This window comes from Peromyscus eremicus, chromosome 1, assembly GCF_949786415.1.
Source record: "Peromyscus eremicus chromosome 1, PerEre_H2_v1, whole genome shotgun sequence".
Classification (NCBI taxonomy): Eukaryota; Metazoa; Chordata; class Mammalia; order Rodentia; family Cricetidae; genus Peromyscus; species Peromyscus eremicus.
The window spans coordinates 132,216,434-132,233,509 of record NC_081416.1 but is presented as its reverse complement, the minus strand read 5'-3'; the positions used below and the strand labels follow the sequence as shown (position 1 = coordinate 132,233,509).

The following is a 17,076-nucleotide window of genomic DNA, read 5'->3' as shown; positions in this document are numbered from 1 at the left end:
TAATTCTGAATCCCAAGAGGCTGTGCAGCCTTGACTTAGGGGTACACTGGGGCCCAGCTAGACAGCTCTGCTCTTGCTGTACAGGGACCAGAGACAGGCATAAGGATACAATTCTGGCTGGGTGGTAATAGCACACACCTTTAATCCTAGCCCTTGGGAGGCAGAGCCAGGCAGATCTCTGTGAGTTCGAGGCCAGCCTGGTCTAGAGAGCGAGATCCAGGACAGGCACCAAAACTACACAGAGAAACCCTGTCTTGAAAAACCAAAAAAAAAAAAAAAAAAAAAAAAAGAATACAATTCCATAACACCTCCTGGTGGTCTTCTGTTTGGGAAAATGTATGAGCATTTTCTAACTTCAGAGACATGGCCATCTCCAGTTACCTTTCTAGTCCGTGTCCTGTCCTTCAGCAGCCTGACTAACCTCAATCTAAAGAAGCAGCATATGTACCATCACCCCCGCCCCCAAGCCCACTCCCTTAAGCCTAGAAGCTGTGTGCACCTCAGGGCCATCTGGAGAGCAGAGCTGAGTGAGTAATGAAATCCCCTCCCTGCAGGAAGACAGGCAAGTTTTATTACAGATCCTATCTCAACTCAGAGGGCTGGGACACTCCTGTGATTGAGTTAATCCTGTCACCGCATAAATCAATAGGAAACTCACAGGAGGCGATTTGATTTAGGATGTTCATTTGGGCAAGATGGTCTTCTACAGTCACGCTGTGGCCCAGGTACTTCTACAACAAGCAGAAAGTTTAGTCCCAATGGACCAGCCTTGTTAATAAAACAAAGTCGGATCCCTCCGAGTACAAAACTCAGATGCATTTTCATCGCCTCTCAGTTCAGCACGCTAAATCCCTGAATCTACCAAATTATTATGGAAAAGCCATATCCCCGCATGTCAAGGTGACTGCTGTGAAGGGGGAACCCTCCTGGGAGCTCTGAGGTGCTCCATAGCATCTAGACTACAAGCAGCATGCAGGGTCTTCAAGCAGGCCATGCTCCTGAAGTGCAGCCCAGGATCCAGGATGAGGCAGAGACAGGCTGGCCCATGAGGGCCAGAAAGGGGGCTCAGGCTGTCCAGGTGAATGTCTGAAAAGGAACAGCGTGAGTCCCCTGACTCCACTCTCCTCCACCCAGTGGTTTCTCTAAGGACGGAGGCAGGCTGACGGCTCTGGGTACTGCTGTTGTCCGACAGGGGTGGCCTGTTCTCCTCTAGGGCTGGCCACTTTGTGTGATGGCCTCACGTCTTTGCAGCAGGCAGAGTGCCAGGGAGCACCCAGGCCTTGACCCAGGACCTTGTATTTTGCAACATAGGGTGGATCTGGCCGGGGACAGCAGGGTCAGTCATGGTCTGGGGAAGAAGAGGGAAGGCCCCAGGTGCTAACAGGGGCCCTTGGCAGGAGTCCTGTTAGCACGAATTTGGCTTGTCCTTGCTGGGCCTCTCGGCATACTTCCTTCCCTTCTTCCCCCTTCGTTAGGGTGACTCGTGCTTGTAGAAAGGAAGAATCACGCGGGATAGAAAACCCAAGGACTCCTGAAAGGGATGTTGGAAAAGGCTTCAGGTGGCCCTCAGTAGACCCTGCCCTCTGTCTACCCTGCATTCCTCTCACTTCTGTGGGATCTACCCGGCTATAGACTCAGGCAAGTGAACGTCCAAACAGCCGCAGAACGGGAACCAGCTGTTCTGTGAACCTGAGCGTTGAAGCGGCTTCCTTCCTGCCTCAAGGCTTTCTCTGCCTTGCTTTGTTGGATTTTGTTTCCCGTTTCCCCTCCCGCATTAATCAGGCTGGAGGTTTGCTTTCTGCGTGGGGTCAGCGGGGACCAATGGGTCCTCCGAGGATGGCAGCCATCCTAGCCTCTCATCGTGACTTGTTCTCAGTGTGAACACAATTCTCCAGGCTGCTCCAGGAGGGAGAGTGAGGATGAGTCAACTCACTTTCCTACTGACTGGTCCTAGCTCAGTGGGTACTTTTGAGAGTGTACACAATCTAGTGAACGCCAACCACGTGGCAGGCCCAGGGCTCATCCAAACAAACATTATTGTCCGCTGACTGCAAGGGAAGAGCTGACATCCTCCAAACAGCCAGATGGATAGATGCTATTGTTACCCCCATCTTACAGGCCAGCAAGGACAGAAAGGTGCCCAGGATCACACAGACACGAAGTGGTCGGTCAGCCACGGGGTTCACCTGCCTAGCCTTCCTAGCAATGCAGCAACTTCAGCCCCGTATGGACGCTGTGTCCCCAATACTCTCGCGGACTCCAGCTAAGTTCGCCACATGCCCTTTGTCCATTCAATATGGTCTTCAGGTCAGGCCAGGTCCTGGGACACCTCAGTGTTTCCCTGACATGTCTCCCCCCCCCCCCCCCCCCCCCAAGATCCGGCACATTTGCAAGTTCACTGCCGCAGCTAAGTTGAGCAAGGCTATCTAGCCTTGGGGACCCCAGCAGGTGAGTTCAGCCTCCAGGGGCGCAACCGGTAGAAATGAGCCGACCTAAGTCAACTCCTCGGGGATATAGGAAACTCACGTGGGATGCCCAGGGCCCTCCCGGCTCCTAGCAGAACGTGCGGGGCCCGAGCCTGCCACTCCGGGCAGCGTCGTGTCCCGAGAGAGCCCCAAAGTCTCGGGTCTCCCCTGCGCCGGCCCCCACGGCTGCGGGCGGGCCGGGAGACAGCCGCACGAGCGCGGGCCCAGGGGCGCCACCGGGCCGCGCGGGCGGGAACGCGCCGCGGCGGCCTCCTCCTCCTCCTCCCCGGCTCCCGCCCGCGGCGGCGGCGGCGGCGGCGGCGGCGCTTCCCCGGCGCGGAGCGGCTTTAAAAGGCGGCTCCCCACCCCCCGGCGCACTCGCCGCTCGGGCGCCGCGCGAGCCTGCCGCTGCCATGCCTCCGCGCGCGCCGCCAGCGCCCGGGCCCCGGCCGCCGCCCCGGGCCGCCGATGTCGCGCGAGGCTCAGGGGCCGCCGGCCGGCACGGGCTCCCGCCGCTCGCACTGCGCCCCTGGCGTTGGCTGCTTCTGCTCGCGCTGCCCGCCGCCTGCTCCGCGCTGCCGCCGCCGCGCCCCGTCTACACCAACCACTGGGCAGTGCAAGTGCTGGGCGGCCCCGGCGCGGCGGACCGCGTGGCTGCGGCGCACGGCTACCTCAACTTGGGCCAGGTGAGTACCGCCGGCCCCGCGCGCCCCAAACTTTCCCGGTGGCCGCCGGCGGCCACGCGCGAGGGGGCGCCCTGCCAGCTCGGCCGCCGGCGGCGCCGCATGGGAAGGCGGCCCGCACCGCTGGGGACGGCGGGGGCGCCCTGCGGGGATTCGCGGGGACTGCCGAGGGACACTCGGCGGGGAGGACGTGGTGGCCTGCGTGGACAGTCACGCGGGAGGGCCCGAGGCCGTGGGTCCCCAGGCAGTGTCGCCGGGCACTCGCACTCGGAAGTGTGGCCTCGGAAGCCCTGATCGGGCACCCGACACCTGCCCAGCCGCGCTGGAGTGGGCGCCCAAGGGGTCGCCGCGTTCTGCCCACCCGCGCCATCCTCAGCGTCCACTCAATTCCCGGTGGCCTCCGAGCCCTGGCTCCGCCTCTCGGGCCACTCTGCCCTCGACGGGTGGCGCGGGGCTCCGGGCTAGGTGCGTGCGCCAAGGCAGTCAGGCGCTGGCTGGTTGGGCGACTTGAGCGTGGCCGGCAACTCGGGGACTGGCTTTTCCTCGGTGTGGCGCGCTGGTGCCTGTGCCCAGAAGTCAGGTTTGGGTCAGGGAGCAAAGGGACCCAGAAGCTGCCGGGTGTTTGGAGGCTGGACTCTGCACTTAAAACCTCTCTAGGCAAAGAGGATGGTTGCTTTGCTTTGGGCTGTGGCTGCAGCTAAAACGGCAGCTGTCGGCACACTAGCTGCATGACCTTGGACACGTCACTTCTTGACTTGTTCATCCGTAGTGGTAGTGACTTTGTACTGCCTCAGGTTGACGAGACGACCCGGTAATGTTCAGAAGCAAGGCGCTAGTCATGAAATGCCCTTTCTCCCACCCCTGGAGGTGTATAGGTTGGCTGTCACTGAGAGAAGCCAAGTTTGGGCACTAAGTCAGTTCGGCTCCCAAGGACTGCCAGCATAGGGCTCTTTTTTTCCTGATGGAGCCCCGCAGAGGGGCAATGGAGCAGGTTGATCTCGATTTATGGCCCGTGGAGGGCCTCAGGAGGCCCAAGTGGGCAGTCCCACCGGGAGAGCTCTCAGCACCGATACGGATCGACAAACTACACACGCAGGAGAATCGAGTGAAATGAAGGGAGCGTGGCCTCATAACTCAAACCGCAGCACCGGGCTGTGTTAAATTTAGTTTCATCATTATCTGTGGCAGAAGCCAGCAAAGTGTGCCGTGGTCCTGATCAAAATGACATTTCTCCGGCACTTGATGTGAGGTGGAAGGTCTCCTGGAAGGGGAAATTCTGAGGCAGGTCAGAGTTTATCCAAAAGGAATAACCGGCTTTTTGTGTCTTCAGACATCCTAAGAGCTAAGATTTTGCCTTTTGGTGGCCCTGGCTTCATTGTTTTCTGTCGCTGTCTGGGTTGAAGACAGCTCTCCTGTTTGCTTAGGGCTCCCGACTCCTGCCATTCTTTATTCTTCTGCCCAGGTGGCCCAGCAATTTGTCTCAGCTGAAAGTGCTTCTTAAACTGGATGGTAAATTACAAAGTGCCTGCGATTTGGGTTCCTATAATTAAATGAGCAGAGAGGAGGCAAAGTTGAACTCTGAGCTCTACATTGCAAGATGCGGAGAGGCAGTTAGCGCTCCCTCGGACGTTCCTGGCCCCTGGGATAACCTTGTCCACCCCTTGGCCATGTGGGCTTTTGAATCTGCCGTGTCTCACTGAGTTGCTTATGAACAAGGTCTGTGCTCCTGATTTTTGCCTGTGGGCGAGAAGGTTCTTGAGGCATGCATCCCATCACCCTGGGAATGCTGTTGGGTGGCCCCTTAGGTCTCTCTGGACAGTGCAGTCACAGACTCCACACAGCCTGTCACTCAGCTCGGTAGGCCTGGTTCTGATAGGGACATGATAGGGACATTTTCGAACGGAAAGATGACTGGGCTGGGGGGAGGAGCTGTTTTGGGTGTAATGACTCAAGGAAAGCCCTGTCGCTCTTCCTTCCCAAACCTGCTTTCTCTTCTCACTTTTAAGTGCACAGCTAATGTGGAAAAGGGCCTGGAGCTTTCCAGCCTCTATCTATTCAGTAAGAACTCTTTAAAAACCTTATTGCCATTTTCAACCAGGAGAATTTGTGACTCATAAATAAGACGTAGATGTATTTGGTTTTGCTTTATAGATGAGTCAATGGGGGTGGGGGCCTGGGGAGGGGGCTGTTTGTGTGCACACGGTGACCATGTGTCACCTCTGCCATGAGGATGACCGCTTCTGTCTCTTGGTGCATTTTCTCCACGGAGATCGCCTTTGTGCGATTCTCTCCTCCAAACCCTTAAAGGGCATTTAGTGTTCTGTTCTCTACCTGCAGCCTTGGTTTTCTTGTCCATCCGTCTGGCTGTGCCCTAATGGGATTATATCACTAGCCATCCACAGAGCCTGCTTAACGATCAAAGGAATTTATTTGGGGGTTAACTCACAAGACAGAATAAGGGAATTTGTTGCAGGATCCTGGAAGGGTGAGGCATGGTCCAACGTGGTGCTCTGGTGAGCTCTGCCCTGGTCTGTACCAGCATCCAAAACCACAAGGTAGAGAAGAGAGAGAGCATGAGTGCATCCCAGGTCTTAAGGGTCCTCCAAGCAGCCACGCCCCAGGGGCATGTACCTCAAGGTCACAGGCAGGTGTAACAGCTACCTGCTACCTCACTGGGGGCGGTGCTTCAGGGCGGGGCTCAAACAGCCACCCACTACAGTGCCCTGACATTCTCACTGTCAATTCTTTACTGTCAATCAATTGATAACCTGATTTGATTTATTTAACACAATCCACAGGTAACTTAGGCCAGCTATTAGTCACCTTTCTCAAATTACGGATCTCTTTCAGTCTGATACAGGTTCTGCCCCTTTCCATTAAAAAATATACACCTTATAAAGACAAGCTAACCACAGTTTCCCTCTCCTAGCATCATTCCAGATAATGCAACAAGTTTGTTTTTAACACGAAATACAAGTTACGGGCCAGCGAGATGGCTCAGTGAAGGTAAAGGAGCTTGCTGCCAAGTCTGATGACCTGAACTCAATCCACGGGACCCACATGGTGGAAGGAGAGGACTGACTCCCCAAAGGTGTCCTCTGGTCTCCACATGTATGCTGTCGAGTGCACACATGTGTGCACGTCTCAACACACACTAAATAAGTAAATGAAATAATAGTTTTGAAAAAGTAAAAATTACAGACTCAAATACTGCCGTTGAGAGTTGACATAAGTATGTGGATAATGGAAGGGAACCTCGAGATTAGCTGTAAGAACTCATAAGAAAGTTGAATGGGCTGCTAGAACACTGACCACCTGTACCTCGGCAGATAGAAGACAAGAGAAACTGTAGTTCATCCCAGTGTAAAAGCTGTAAGATCCTTAGGGATGAGTTATTTAAAGGGGAAAAGTTATGGAAAGAATGATAAAGTGTTTTGGGTTTTTGAGGTGCTGGGGATGGAGCATGCCCCTAAAAAATTATTTGCCCCCCCAATTAATCCATTAATCCACTGTAAGTCCATAAATCCCTGTGGCATTGAACTGTATGTGGAATCTACAAATGAGTATAGAATTCATATGGCATAGTGAGGTCCAAGAGTCCCTCAGACCAGTCTAGGAAAGGAGAGCAGGAGAGCAGGGAGGGGCACTGACCCAGGGATGGTCCCGCCCATCCGTAGAATGGACTCAAAGCCAAGGGTGTGTGGGAGCCTGTGCATGCCAGCAGAAGAGTTACAGATGGATGAGGAAAGGTGGACCATTTAATCAATAAGTGGTTCTGGAAGAGCTGACTGTCCACATGGGTAAACAATTAGATTCTTAGCCCACGCTATACAATGTTAAATTCTAGATGGGATTAGAGACGTGAGTGCATATAAGATTTTTAGAAAAACATAATGGCCTACCCTCATGACATGGGCAAAGGAGGCAGTAGACTAGGAAAAGTAGAGAAGATAACAAAAAATTAGAGCATAGAAATACTTTTAAAGCTACAAATTAATGAGAAAAAAGATAAACACTCAGTGGAAAAGCAGAGAAATGGGTGAGCAGAGGGAGTGAATGGCCACAAAAAGAGGGGATGCTTAGGCTGGCTGGGCGCTGCCGGAATGGGACAGTGGCACTATTTCACACCTATCAGATTGGCAAACCCAGTCTGGTGTCAAGTGTTGGCAAACATGTGGAGCCCAGAGACCTCTTGTTGCTACTGGTTGAAATTGGCATTTACCTTAAAGAGCATTTTGGTTCCATGGTGAGACATGTTGCACCGGCTACCCTGTGTCACGCCTCGTACTGGGGAAACTTGCTGTGCGTACAAAGAGACTATGAGGAGAATGCCCATGGAGACTTTCTTTTATATACATACGTGAAGGGAAAAGCAGCCTAAACATCCCCCAGAAGAGGGAAGAAGTGACTCAGAATAGTCACACTAAGGAATAACCAGACAGTGGTTACAGATTCATAATTGAGATATATATGTGCGCCGTTCAGTCAGCATCACATTTTAAAGGCAGTTTCGGGTGCCCAATATTTATGTGAGCTTTAAAAAACAAAATGTACTGTATTGTTGGTGGATGAATATAAGGATAGCAAAAATTTAGAAGCCCAGGTAGCAAAGATCTCCTTCAAATTCTAGTTTATAAAGACTTCTAAGAAGGGGAGGGCTTGTAGCTTTCTTAATCCTTTTTCTAATTTTTAAAGATTTTTACTTTATGCATGGGAGTGTTTTGCATACATGTATGTATGTGTAACATGTGTGTGCATGGTACCCATGGAGGTCAGAGGGAGGGTGCCATACTCCCCTGGGACTGGAGTTACAGTTGGTTGTGAGGCACCTTGTGGGTGCTCGGACCTGAACCTGGGTCCTCTGGACAAACAATGAATATTCTTAGTCGAATTCTCAAGGTGCACATATCCTCTGTGACCTCAGGGTTCTCATCCTTGGTCTTAGACTGCAGGAAACAATGCTTGTGTGTGTGACATGGACAGACTAGACTTCTTGTTCTTCCCTAAGCAAGACGGAGCTACTCCTTGCACCGGCCCACATGGGATTAGGTGTCCTACGTAATCGAGGGATGATCTAAAGCGTGTGGGAGCATGTTCTTTACAAATAGCTATCATTTGTGTAGGGAGGGGAGCATCCTTGCTCGTGGTATCTGTGGGTACCGCAGAACAAGTGCACTTAAAGAAATGGATCTGGCTTATGTACAAATCGTCTTCGGGCATTTTACATTTTCCTCCAAGTCAGAATACATTACATATGATGCTGCATATGTTCGCTTGCAGTATGTATGCATACGAGTCCACATACACATCTACACATAAAATGTTAAAGGGGGAGAAAAGGAAAACTGTCTATTAGACTCACATGCCACAGTGTTCTTGGATGCCAGAAGCACATCCATGGACACCGGAGGTGCCTTTGGGCCTGGGTTAAGAAGCCCCTACTTTGAGTTGGGCAGTGGTGGTACACACATTTAATCCTAGCACTCCGGGAGGCAGAGGCAGACAGACCTGAGTTCAAGGCCAGCCTGGTCTACAGATCAAGTTCTAGGACAGCCCGGGCTACACCAAGAAACCCTGTATGGGGAGGGCGGGGGGAGCCCCTGGTTTAAGACCTTCCAGGCAGGACTCATCCACTTGTCAAGGAAATAGTGACTCAGTGAGCATAAGGCCTGGCCGCAGATCACAGGGTATTTGGATAGAGCGGCACCAAGCACCAAGCATTCTGGCTCCTGGCCATTGCCCATCCCCTTTACCATACTCCTTTCTTCTTCCCTCTGTCTCTTGGCAGAAGGTCCCTCATTCCAGCCCATGTACATGGTTACCTTTGACACCAAAGACTCCTAGACAAGGCGAGTTCTTTATGGGCTGGGCATGCAAGACAGTTTTGTCTGCACTTGGAACTGCGACTGGGCATCCGCAGCTCTGGGAAGTGATGTTTATCTGAAGGGTAGTACTCTGACACCATACTTCCCCTTGTGTTTTTGCTTTGCCTGGGGTATTGAGCTAATTTGTTAGTTCTGAGTTTGAACATAAAAAGAGCAGGCTGGCTGCCAGGGCCCTAAAAGATCTAAGAGCCTTAAATGATTTTGAACTTGCCCTAAATAGTGTTCCTTAAAATAGCTAGTGAGCAAGCCATCCCTGCCTGGCCCAGAATTTCAGGTAAGCCTGTGGAATCCATTTGTCAGCCGGGGAAAACTGTTGCACTGTGGACAACTTGTGCTCACAACGAAGAACCAACTGGAGCCTTAACCAGGTGTTAGAATAGCGAGCCAGAACTGGTGCTAGCCAAAGCACCAGGGCCTTGGTGGGGACAAGGCAAAGCCCAGAGTGCCGATCGTCTGTGACCTAGCTCTTGAGTACTGCTTTTTGGTCACAGGTTGTCTCGGTGTTTTGCGCAGCTGGCCTGCGAGAGGTCCTAGTATGACCTGGGGACCCAGACAAGATTGGGATTTTTGAGGCTTGTGTCGTACTGTCTCACTTGGCATCTCTACCGAGTGGACGGGGCTTTGATGGACTAGACTGCCCTCCTGGATCACTGAGGCTGAGTGGACAGCAGTGACCGGAACTGATCTGGCTAGAGCGTGTGGAGCCAGGAGGGCCCCAAGTGGCAATGTCCAAAGGCGGACATGGAATGGGGCCTAAGCAGCTGGCCAGCTGACCAGCCCACTGGAAGTGTTCAAGTGTTTCCCAGGCCGACGCCAGGGAGCACATCAGAAACACAGTGGTAGACACTGGGACCTCAGTTTGCCTTGCATTTTGGGTGGCCATAGGGCCACACAGGGGCTGGTCAGACGCTGTTTTCCAGTGTCTGGCCGTTCCCTGCTGCTCTGGGAACATCCCAAGCTTGTTTGGATCTCTCGGCCTCAGCAAAGACAGTAGCTTTTTGAGCCCTCCTCAGCCTAGCCCAAGCTGACCAGAGCGTGCCCTTCTCCCAGGACCTGCACAAAATACTTCTCTGCACCTGTTGCCCAGTGCCTGTCTTCTCCTGGCTGTCAAGACTGTACTGTGACCTCGGGGCTGACCAGAAGCCCTGGCATGTCCTCAGGCTGATGTTTCTTGTGTAGGTGTCCTTGCCTGGGTAAGCTTATGTCAGCCCTGTAGGGAGATGTCATCTCTTGGCCATGAGGCATTTGGTCCAATTAGAGTCTGACACACCCATGATTGACAGGCCAGGGCCCAAACCCACACTCAGTGGCTCATTTTCTACTTTCGTCGCCCTTGGCAGGTGGACCCTGTCTCTGCTTCTCGGTCAAGGGCAAGTCACCCTCTCACTGGAAGCCTTAGGATTCCTGACGAAATAAACAGCGGAGTGAGTGGCTACAGTCAGTGTTTCTCCTCCTTTCTGCCTGGTACTCAGGCAGATGCACTGTGCTCCATGTTACCTGTGTGTGTACACAGATGCACTGTGCTCTGTGTTACCTGTGTGTGTATACATGTGCACTGTGCTCTGTGTTACCTGTGTGTGTACACAGATGCACTGTGATCCGTGCTACCTGTGTGTGTACACATGCACTGTGCTGCATATTACATTGCACTGTGGACAACTTGTGCTCACGATGAAGAACCAACTGGAGCCTTAACCAGGTGTTAGAATAGTGGCCCAGAGCTGGTGCCAGCCAAAGCACCAGGGCCTTCGTGGGGACAAGGCAGTGGGCTTCTTAGCATCGAAACCTACATCTCTCTGTGGATTTTAAAACACTAAACTTAGGGTTGGGGATTTAGCTCAGTGGTAGAGCACTTGCCTAGCAAGCGTAAGGCCCTGGGTTCAGTCCTCAGCTCCGGAAAAAAAAAACCAAAAACACTAAACTTAGTCTCTCTAGCCCTCAGATGCTGCACTCAGTCATTCTAACTGTATGTTATCAAGTGGGCACTTAGCTATAAAGCTCACCTTCTTGTGTCCTCATTTCACAGGGGGGCCTTCCACTCTGCTGCCTGAACTGGAGGCCTGCAAGCTGCCTCTGGCTCCAGTTGCTCCCACCTGTCCTCTAAGGGGTCTCATCACAAACTGACTGGCCCTGAGGACCTCTGCTGCTCCTGCCGCTGTGCAGCACAGGCCAGGTCCCCCTAGCCCACGCGCCTGCATACCAGGGTTCCACCCCAGTTCCAGCTGCACACCTCAGAACCCCCTTCCTTCACTCCCAGACTTCCCTTTCGGCTTCCTCATGCTACCTTCTCTGCTCGGGCGGACCTCACCCTCCTAGCTCTCTCTCATCTCCCCCAGCTCACCTCCACTGTTGATTCGGTCAGCAGCCCTCCCAAGTGCCCTCGCCCAGAGGACTTATCTGTCTTCTGGGCCCCTCATCGCTGCCATCATCCCTGGTGACGATGGCCTGCTGGTTTGGCTTTCTGGTGAGTCTGAAGTTGCTCCTCGGCTGTTCTTTCTCTGAGGTCAGTTCCGATTCTACCACTGTCTCTGGTGACTGAGAAGCAGCCCGTGGTTGGGGACGTGTGTTCATTTAGTGAGTCCTTGTAGGGGTTGTGAGCCTTTGTAGCTGAGCAAGGTCAGGGCCCAGCCCTTATTTTATTGAACATCTCTCCCACTGCTTTTTTTTTATTTTAATCTCCTGCTTTTCAAATTCACTCAGCCCTGTGTGTGCATATGCATGAGGACACCCTCCTGGGACACTGCCCTATGCTTCTGGGTCAGGTCAGCTCCACACTGAGCTGAGAGCCCCATGTCCCCTGGCAGTGCCTGGGGTCCTGCCATGCATGCCTCCCATCCCAAAGGTCCTATCATTCCATCGAGTCCTACATCTTCCTGGTGTCCTCGTGCCGCTGATGTGAGGACTACGGAGACAGTGATGGGTGCTAGGCCTCTGTCTGGTCCTGCAGGGAACCAGGATGAATAGCCATCAGCTGTTGGGAGCCTCACACTCCCGTGGGATGGGATCAGCAGCCTTGGGTTCCCATAGTAACCGGCCCATCAATGCCCTCAGTGTGGAGATGGTGGCACCACCGAGGGGAAGAAATAGTCTCATTGTCTCCCCTTTGGCCGCTCGGGCACAAACAAGCCGCACCCCGCCGGGCCCTGCAGTGCCCTGAGGTCCAGCCAGATTTGCTGCCCTGCAGTGGTGCGCTGCACATGTCCCCTGCTGAACTGGGCCAGGAAGGGGCCATCACTGTCAGCTCTTGGACCCTCATGGGGACTCTTGAATTTCTGCCACTGGCCATCATCAGCAGTCATAGAGCCCTTGTTGATTAGGGCCAACTTTTCAATGGCCAGCCAGGCCACTCCCGCCACGGGGTAAACAACTCCCTTGTGTTTCTGAAGGAACCTGGGTTTCCAAACTTGCCCACTTTGGTTTCCAGTCATCCTGGTGACAATCTCAGAAATGGTCACAGAGCAGCCTTCTTGCTCAGGAGAGGCCTAGGTTACCTGTGTGATCTGATCACCGGCAGAGAGAGAGAGAGAGAGTGTGTGTGTGTGTGTGTGTGTGTGTGTGTGTGTGTGTGTGTGTGTGTGTGTGTTGGAGGAGGGTGCCACTATATAATTCAGGACCCTCTCTAGAACTCCTTGGGGTACCCTATACCCCCAAGCCTGCCCTCCTGCCCACCTTGTCTCTTCCCCTGCCCTTCAGGCCGGAAACCAGGGCATTTCCTTGGATTTTTCCCTTCCCTGGTATTGGCAGCCACTAGGTACAGTCCCTGCCAGCCTGCTTCCAGCTGCCTCTCACCCCTTACCCCACAAGCCAGCAGCCACAGCCCAGGCCAGCCCATGCTTATACTCTGCTAACACCCGAATGGCCTTCCCTGACTCCCTTCTCAGCCTTGACCCCCACCACCAGCCAGAATGTTCTAGAACCACAAGCCTCACACCATCCCTTCTCTGCTTTCAAACCATCGGAGGCTCCTGTGTCGCGTGGCACACACAGCCCCGGTGAGGGGCCTGCCTGCCCCCTGCATAATCTCCAGCCCAGCTCCTTCCTCCTCGCTCCCGCAGTGCCAGAATTTTGATGTTCTGGAAACCTTACTCATTCTCCTTCTTTACATCTGCTGTTTGTTATCGCCTGAATTCTCCATGTGATCTACCCGGAGAACCCAACCGCGTCATTCTCGAGGGCTGGTTGAAATGGTCTCTTCTGACCTGTCTACTGCTGACAGGCTTGAGCACTGTCCACCCTGAGCTCCATGAAGGGCTTGGCCACAGTGTGTGAGGGTGTCTCTTCTCTCTGGACTGTAGTAATAGCTTAAACTCTGTGTCTCCTCAGGACCTGGCCTGCTTCCTGGCACATGGGCTCAGTTAACCTAAAACCTTTACAGTTTATTTTTAATTCCAGGATTTGGGGTTTCTTGACTCCATTCACGGAGAACATGAATAAGGGAAAAATGCTAACTTTATTGTCAAAACTGCTGTTGAATTCTAGGTTTGGAACTCTCAGGGCCATGTATGGGTTTCTATCCTGTGACAGCTCTTGGTACCCTGCTGTTGGGTGGCATGGTCTCCAGGACTAGGTCTTGCTCCATGATTTCAGCGTCACCTGCAGAAACTTAAAAATCAAGGTCAAGGAATAATCTCAGCTCTTCCCTGCCCTGTGGCTGCTACAGGGCAGAGCCGACACCTCTGGCGGGACCCAGGGTCTGAGACTAGTGTCTCAGAGTAAGGGTGAACCCAGGGAGAAAGCACCAGGGCCAGGAAGTCGAGGTGGGAGAAATCATGGAGGGCAGGAAGGATGCATAGAGAGAGTCTAGCCCGCCCCGAGCCTCACCAGGAGTCTTTTGTGAAAGTTTAGTCTTTGGAGCGGCAGTCCAGATCCTGACCACACTGTGCCTCAGGTGTGACTGTTTAGATGGCAGCTTAGTCAGTGGGTGCCACTCCCAACAAGACTGTCACCATCCAGCTTTTAGCTGGTCCTTACTAGCCACCAAATGCTGCTGGTAATGCTGGGAATCCCTAGACTCTTGGTATTACCTTCCCTACACAGCTGAGCAAATTGACCCCCCACCCCCACTCCACCCCCAGAGGTTGAGTAATTTACTGCAGCTTAGTGGATGCCAGCTCAATAGCTTGGCAGCCTGGCTGGTAGGAAAGGTACAGAGAGAAGGTGATATATGAGCCATTGGGGGCTTGAGTCAGGTTTTCCAACCCGAGAAGAGCAGAGGGTTGCAACCCAGGCAGGAAGGCTGGGGAGGTAGGGCGGTGCCCTGGGAAGGTGCCTTTGTGACCCTGTTAAGTGAGGGTGCCTTGTGCTTGGGATCCTCCCTTCTTATCAGGCCTCTGGCCCAGAATTTACATCAAAGGCTTATCTATGCAGGAATGAAGGCAGACCAGCATTGCCTAGGATCAAACCCCGGGCCTTACACATGCTAGGCAAGCACTCTACCTCGGAGCCACACCCCAGCCCTAGACCAGCGTTTTTACAGCGGATCCAAGAGTTTCAAGAGCGGGGAAGATACCCTCTCCAGCCTAGTGTGTACCCTCCCAGCCTAGTGTATACCCTCCCAGCCTAGTGTATACCCTCCCAGCCTAGTGTATACCCTCTCCAGCCTAGTGTATACCCTCCCAGCCTAGTGTATAGCCTCCCAGCCTAGTGTATACCCTCTCCAGCCTAGTGTATACCCTCTCCAGCCTAGTGTATACCCTCCCAGCCTAGTGTGTACCCTCCCAGCCTAGTGTATACCCTCTCCAGCCTAGTGTATACCCTCTCCAGCCTAGTGTATACCCTCCCAGCCTAGTGTATACCCTCCCAGCCTAGTGTACACCCCATCCTAGTGCACACCCCATCCTAGTGCATACCCCATCCTAGTGCATACCCCAGCCTAGTGCATACCCCATCCTAGTGCATACCCCATCCTAGTGTATACCCCATCCTAGTGAATACCCCAGCCTAGTGTACACCCCAGCCTAGTGTACACCCCATCCTAGTGCATACCCCATCCTAGTGTACACCCCATCCTAGTGCATACCCCAGCCTAGTGCATACCCCAGCCTAGTGCATACCCCATCCTAGTGCATACCCCAGCCTAGTGCATACCCCAGCCTAGTGTACACCCCATCCTAGTGTATACACCATCCTAGTGAATACTCCAGCCTAGTGTACACCCCATCCTAGGGTATACACCCAGCCCAGCAGACCCTAGCAGTCCCCACTATAATGGTACTGAGCATCAGAGTCTGGAAGTAGAACCCTGGTGAGGAAAACCCTGTGGGGACCCAGGGCTGCCCTGAGGGTGGCACAGCCGAGCTACAAAGCCCTATAGTCTTCCTCTATTGCAGCAATGCAATGCAATCAATCAATCAATTTAAATACAGAGAAGACTGGAAACAGAAAACTATAGTAATCATCCATAATTCCACTATCCAAAGATGATTTCGGTGAAAATTCGGACTGTGTCCTTTTGCTTTGTTTTTTAAATCTTTGGCATGGGTATGTGTGTGGGTTTGGATGTGTGCATCCCATGGCACACGTGGAGGTCCGAGAACAACTTCAGGCGTTGCTTTTCAACTTCCGCCTTGTTTGAGACTGGATCTCTTGTGTGCCATTATGAATGCCAGGTTAGCTGGCCCAAGAACATCCGAGATGCTCATATCTCCAGCTTCTGCCTTGCTGTAGGTAGGAGTGTTGAGATTACAGATGGGCGCAGCTGGGTGTGGGTTCTGAGGATCCAGACTCATGTCCTCACATTCACGCAGCAAGTGCTTCACCCGTGGAGCCATCTTTCCAGCCTTTTTGTGATTTTCGTAACTGTGTGTGCATAGGCACACATACTTGTGCTAATATATGTGCATACACACACTCCTATATACACAGATGACTTATACAAATAGACTGTATACTTTTAAAATTATCCCTCCTAAGTTAGTAACTATGCTCTGTTGTAATTTTTAATAGGTAGTATGCCATTGTGTGGCTGACAGGTAATTTGCTTTGCATTTCCATGACATTTAGGTCAAGGGATTCTTTGTGTTGGGAGTGCTTGGTCTGGAATGCCAGGACCTTGTGGGGAGGTGGCCCCACTGCTTCCCTGTCCCCACTGACCAGCTCACACCACTGTTGACAGGTGTCCTGCCCCACTTTTATGTCTTTGTAGAACTTAGAAATATTTGTTTAATTTAACTCATGATATTATTGAGATTTTTTTTTTAATTTTAAAATATTACTGGGTGCTGTAGAGATGTGCTGTGGAATAATCCTCTTGTACCGTGTAAAGAGTTGTCACTAGAATTGGTTTAATAAAACACTGGTTGGCCAGTAGCCAGGCAGGAAGTAAGTATAGGCAGGGTGACTAAATTAAGGATGATGGGAAGGAGAAGGGTGAAGGAGAAGGGTGGAGTCAGAGAGTCACCAGCAGATGCAGAGGGAGGAGATGAACACACCATGCTAATAAAGGTACCACCACATGGCAGAGCTTAAATAGAAATAAGGGTTAATTTAAATGAATGAGTTAGCTGGTAACAAGCCTGAGCTATTGGCCGAGCATTTATAAGTAATATTAAGCCTCTGAGTCAATTATTTGGGAACAGGTGGGTGGGAGAGAAATGTCCAATTGCAGAGATGAATCAGTTGTTAAAAGCACTGGATGCTTTTCCAGAGGACTCAGGTTTGATTCCCAGCACCCCCATGGCAGGTGACAACCACCTGTAACTCGAGTTTTGAGAGATCTAATGCCCTCTTCTGAACTTTGCAGGCACATGTGGTGCCCAGACACAGATGCAGACAAAACACCTATATGTATAAAATAAAAACAAATGAACATACAGATTTTTAAAATTTATAGGACTGGAGATAGCTCAGTGGTAGAGCACATGCACTAGGCCCTGGGTTCAATCCCCCACACTGAAAAAAAAAAACCTTACTAATGCCTTCTAATGTTACTTTCCCACCACAGAGTTTAAACAGCGCATGTGTATAAAGAGGAAAAACCCCCAAATGTCCTTGCTGTACTCATCCCTGTTGTTCCTTCCTCCTGATATCACCACTGTTCACATC

At 52.3% G+C, this 17,076-nt stretch overlaps 1 protein-coding gene across 1 annotated transcript in view; it reads left to right on the top strand.

Moving 5' to 3' along the window:
- Window positions 1-2,878: 2,878 nt before the first annotated feature.
- Pcsk6 (proprotein convertase subtilisin/kexin type 6) overlaps window positions 2,879-17,076 on the top strand; it is a 166,333-nt gene continuing 152,135 nt past the window's right edge. The window contains exon 1 of the mRNA XM_059271958.1: window positions 2,879-3,151. Coding sequence (XP_059127941.1) covers window positions 2,879-3,151 — 273 coding nt within the window. The remainder of the gene's footprint in view (window positions 3,152-17,076) is intronic.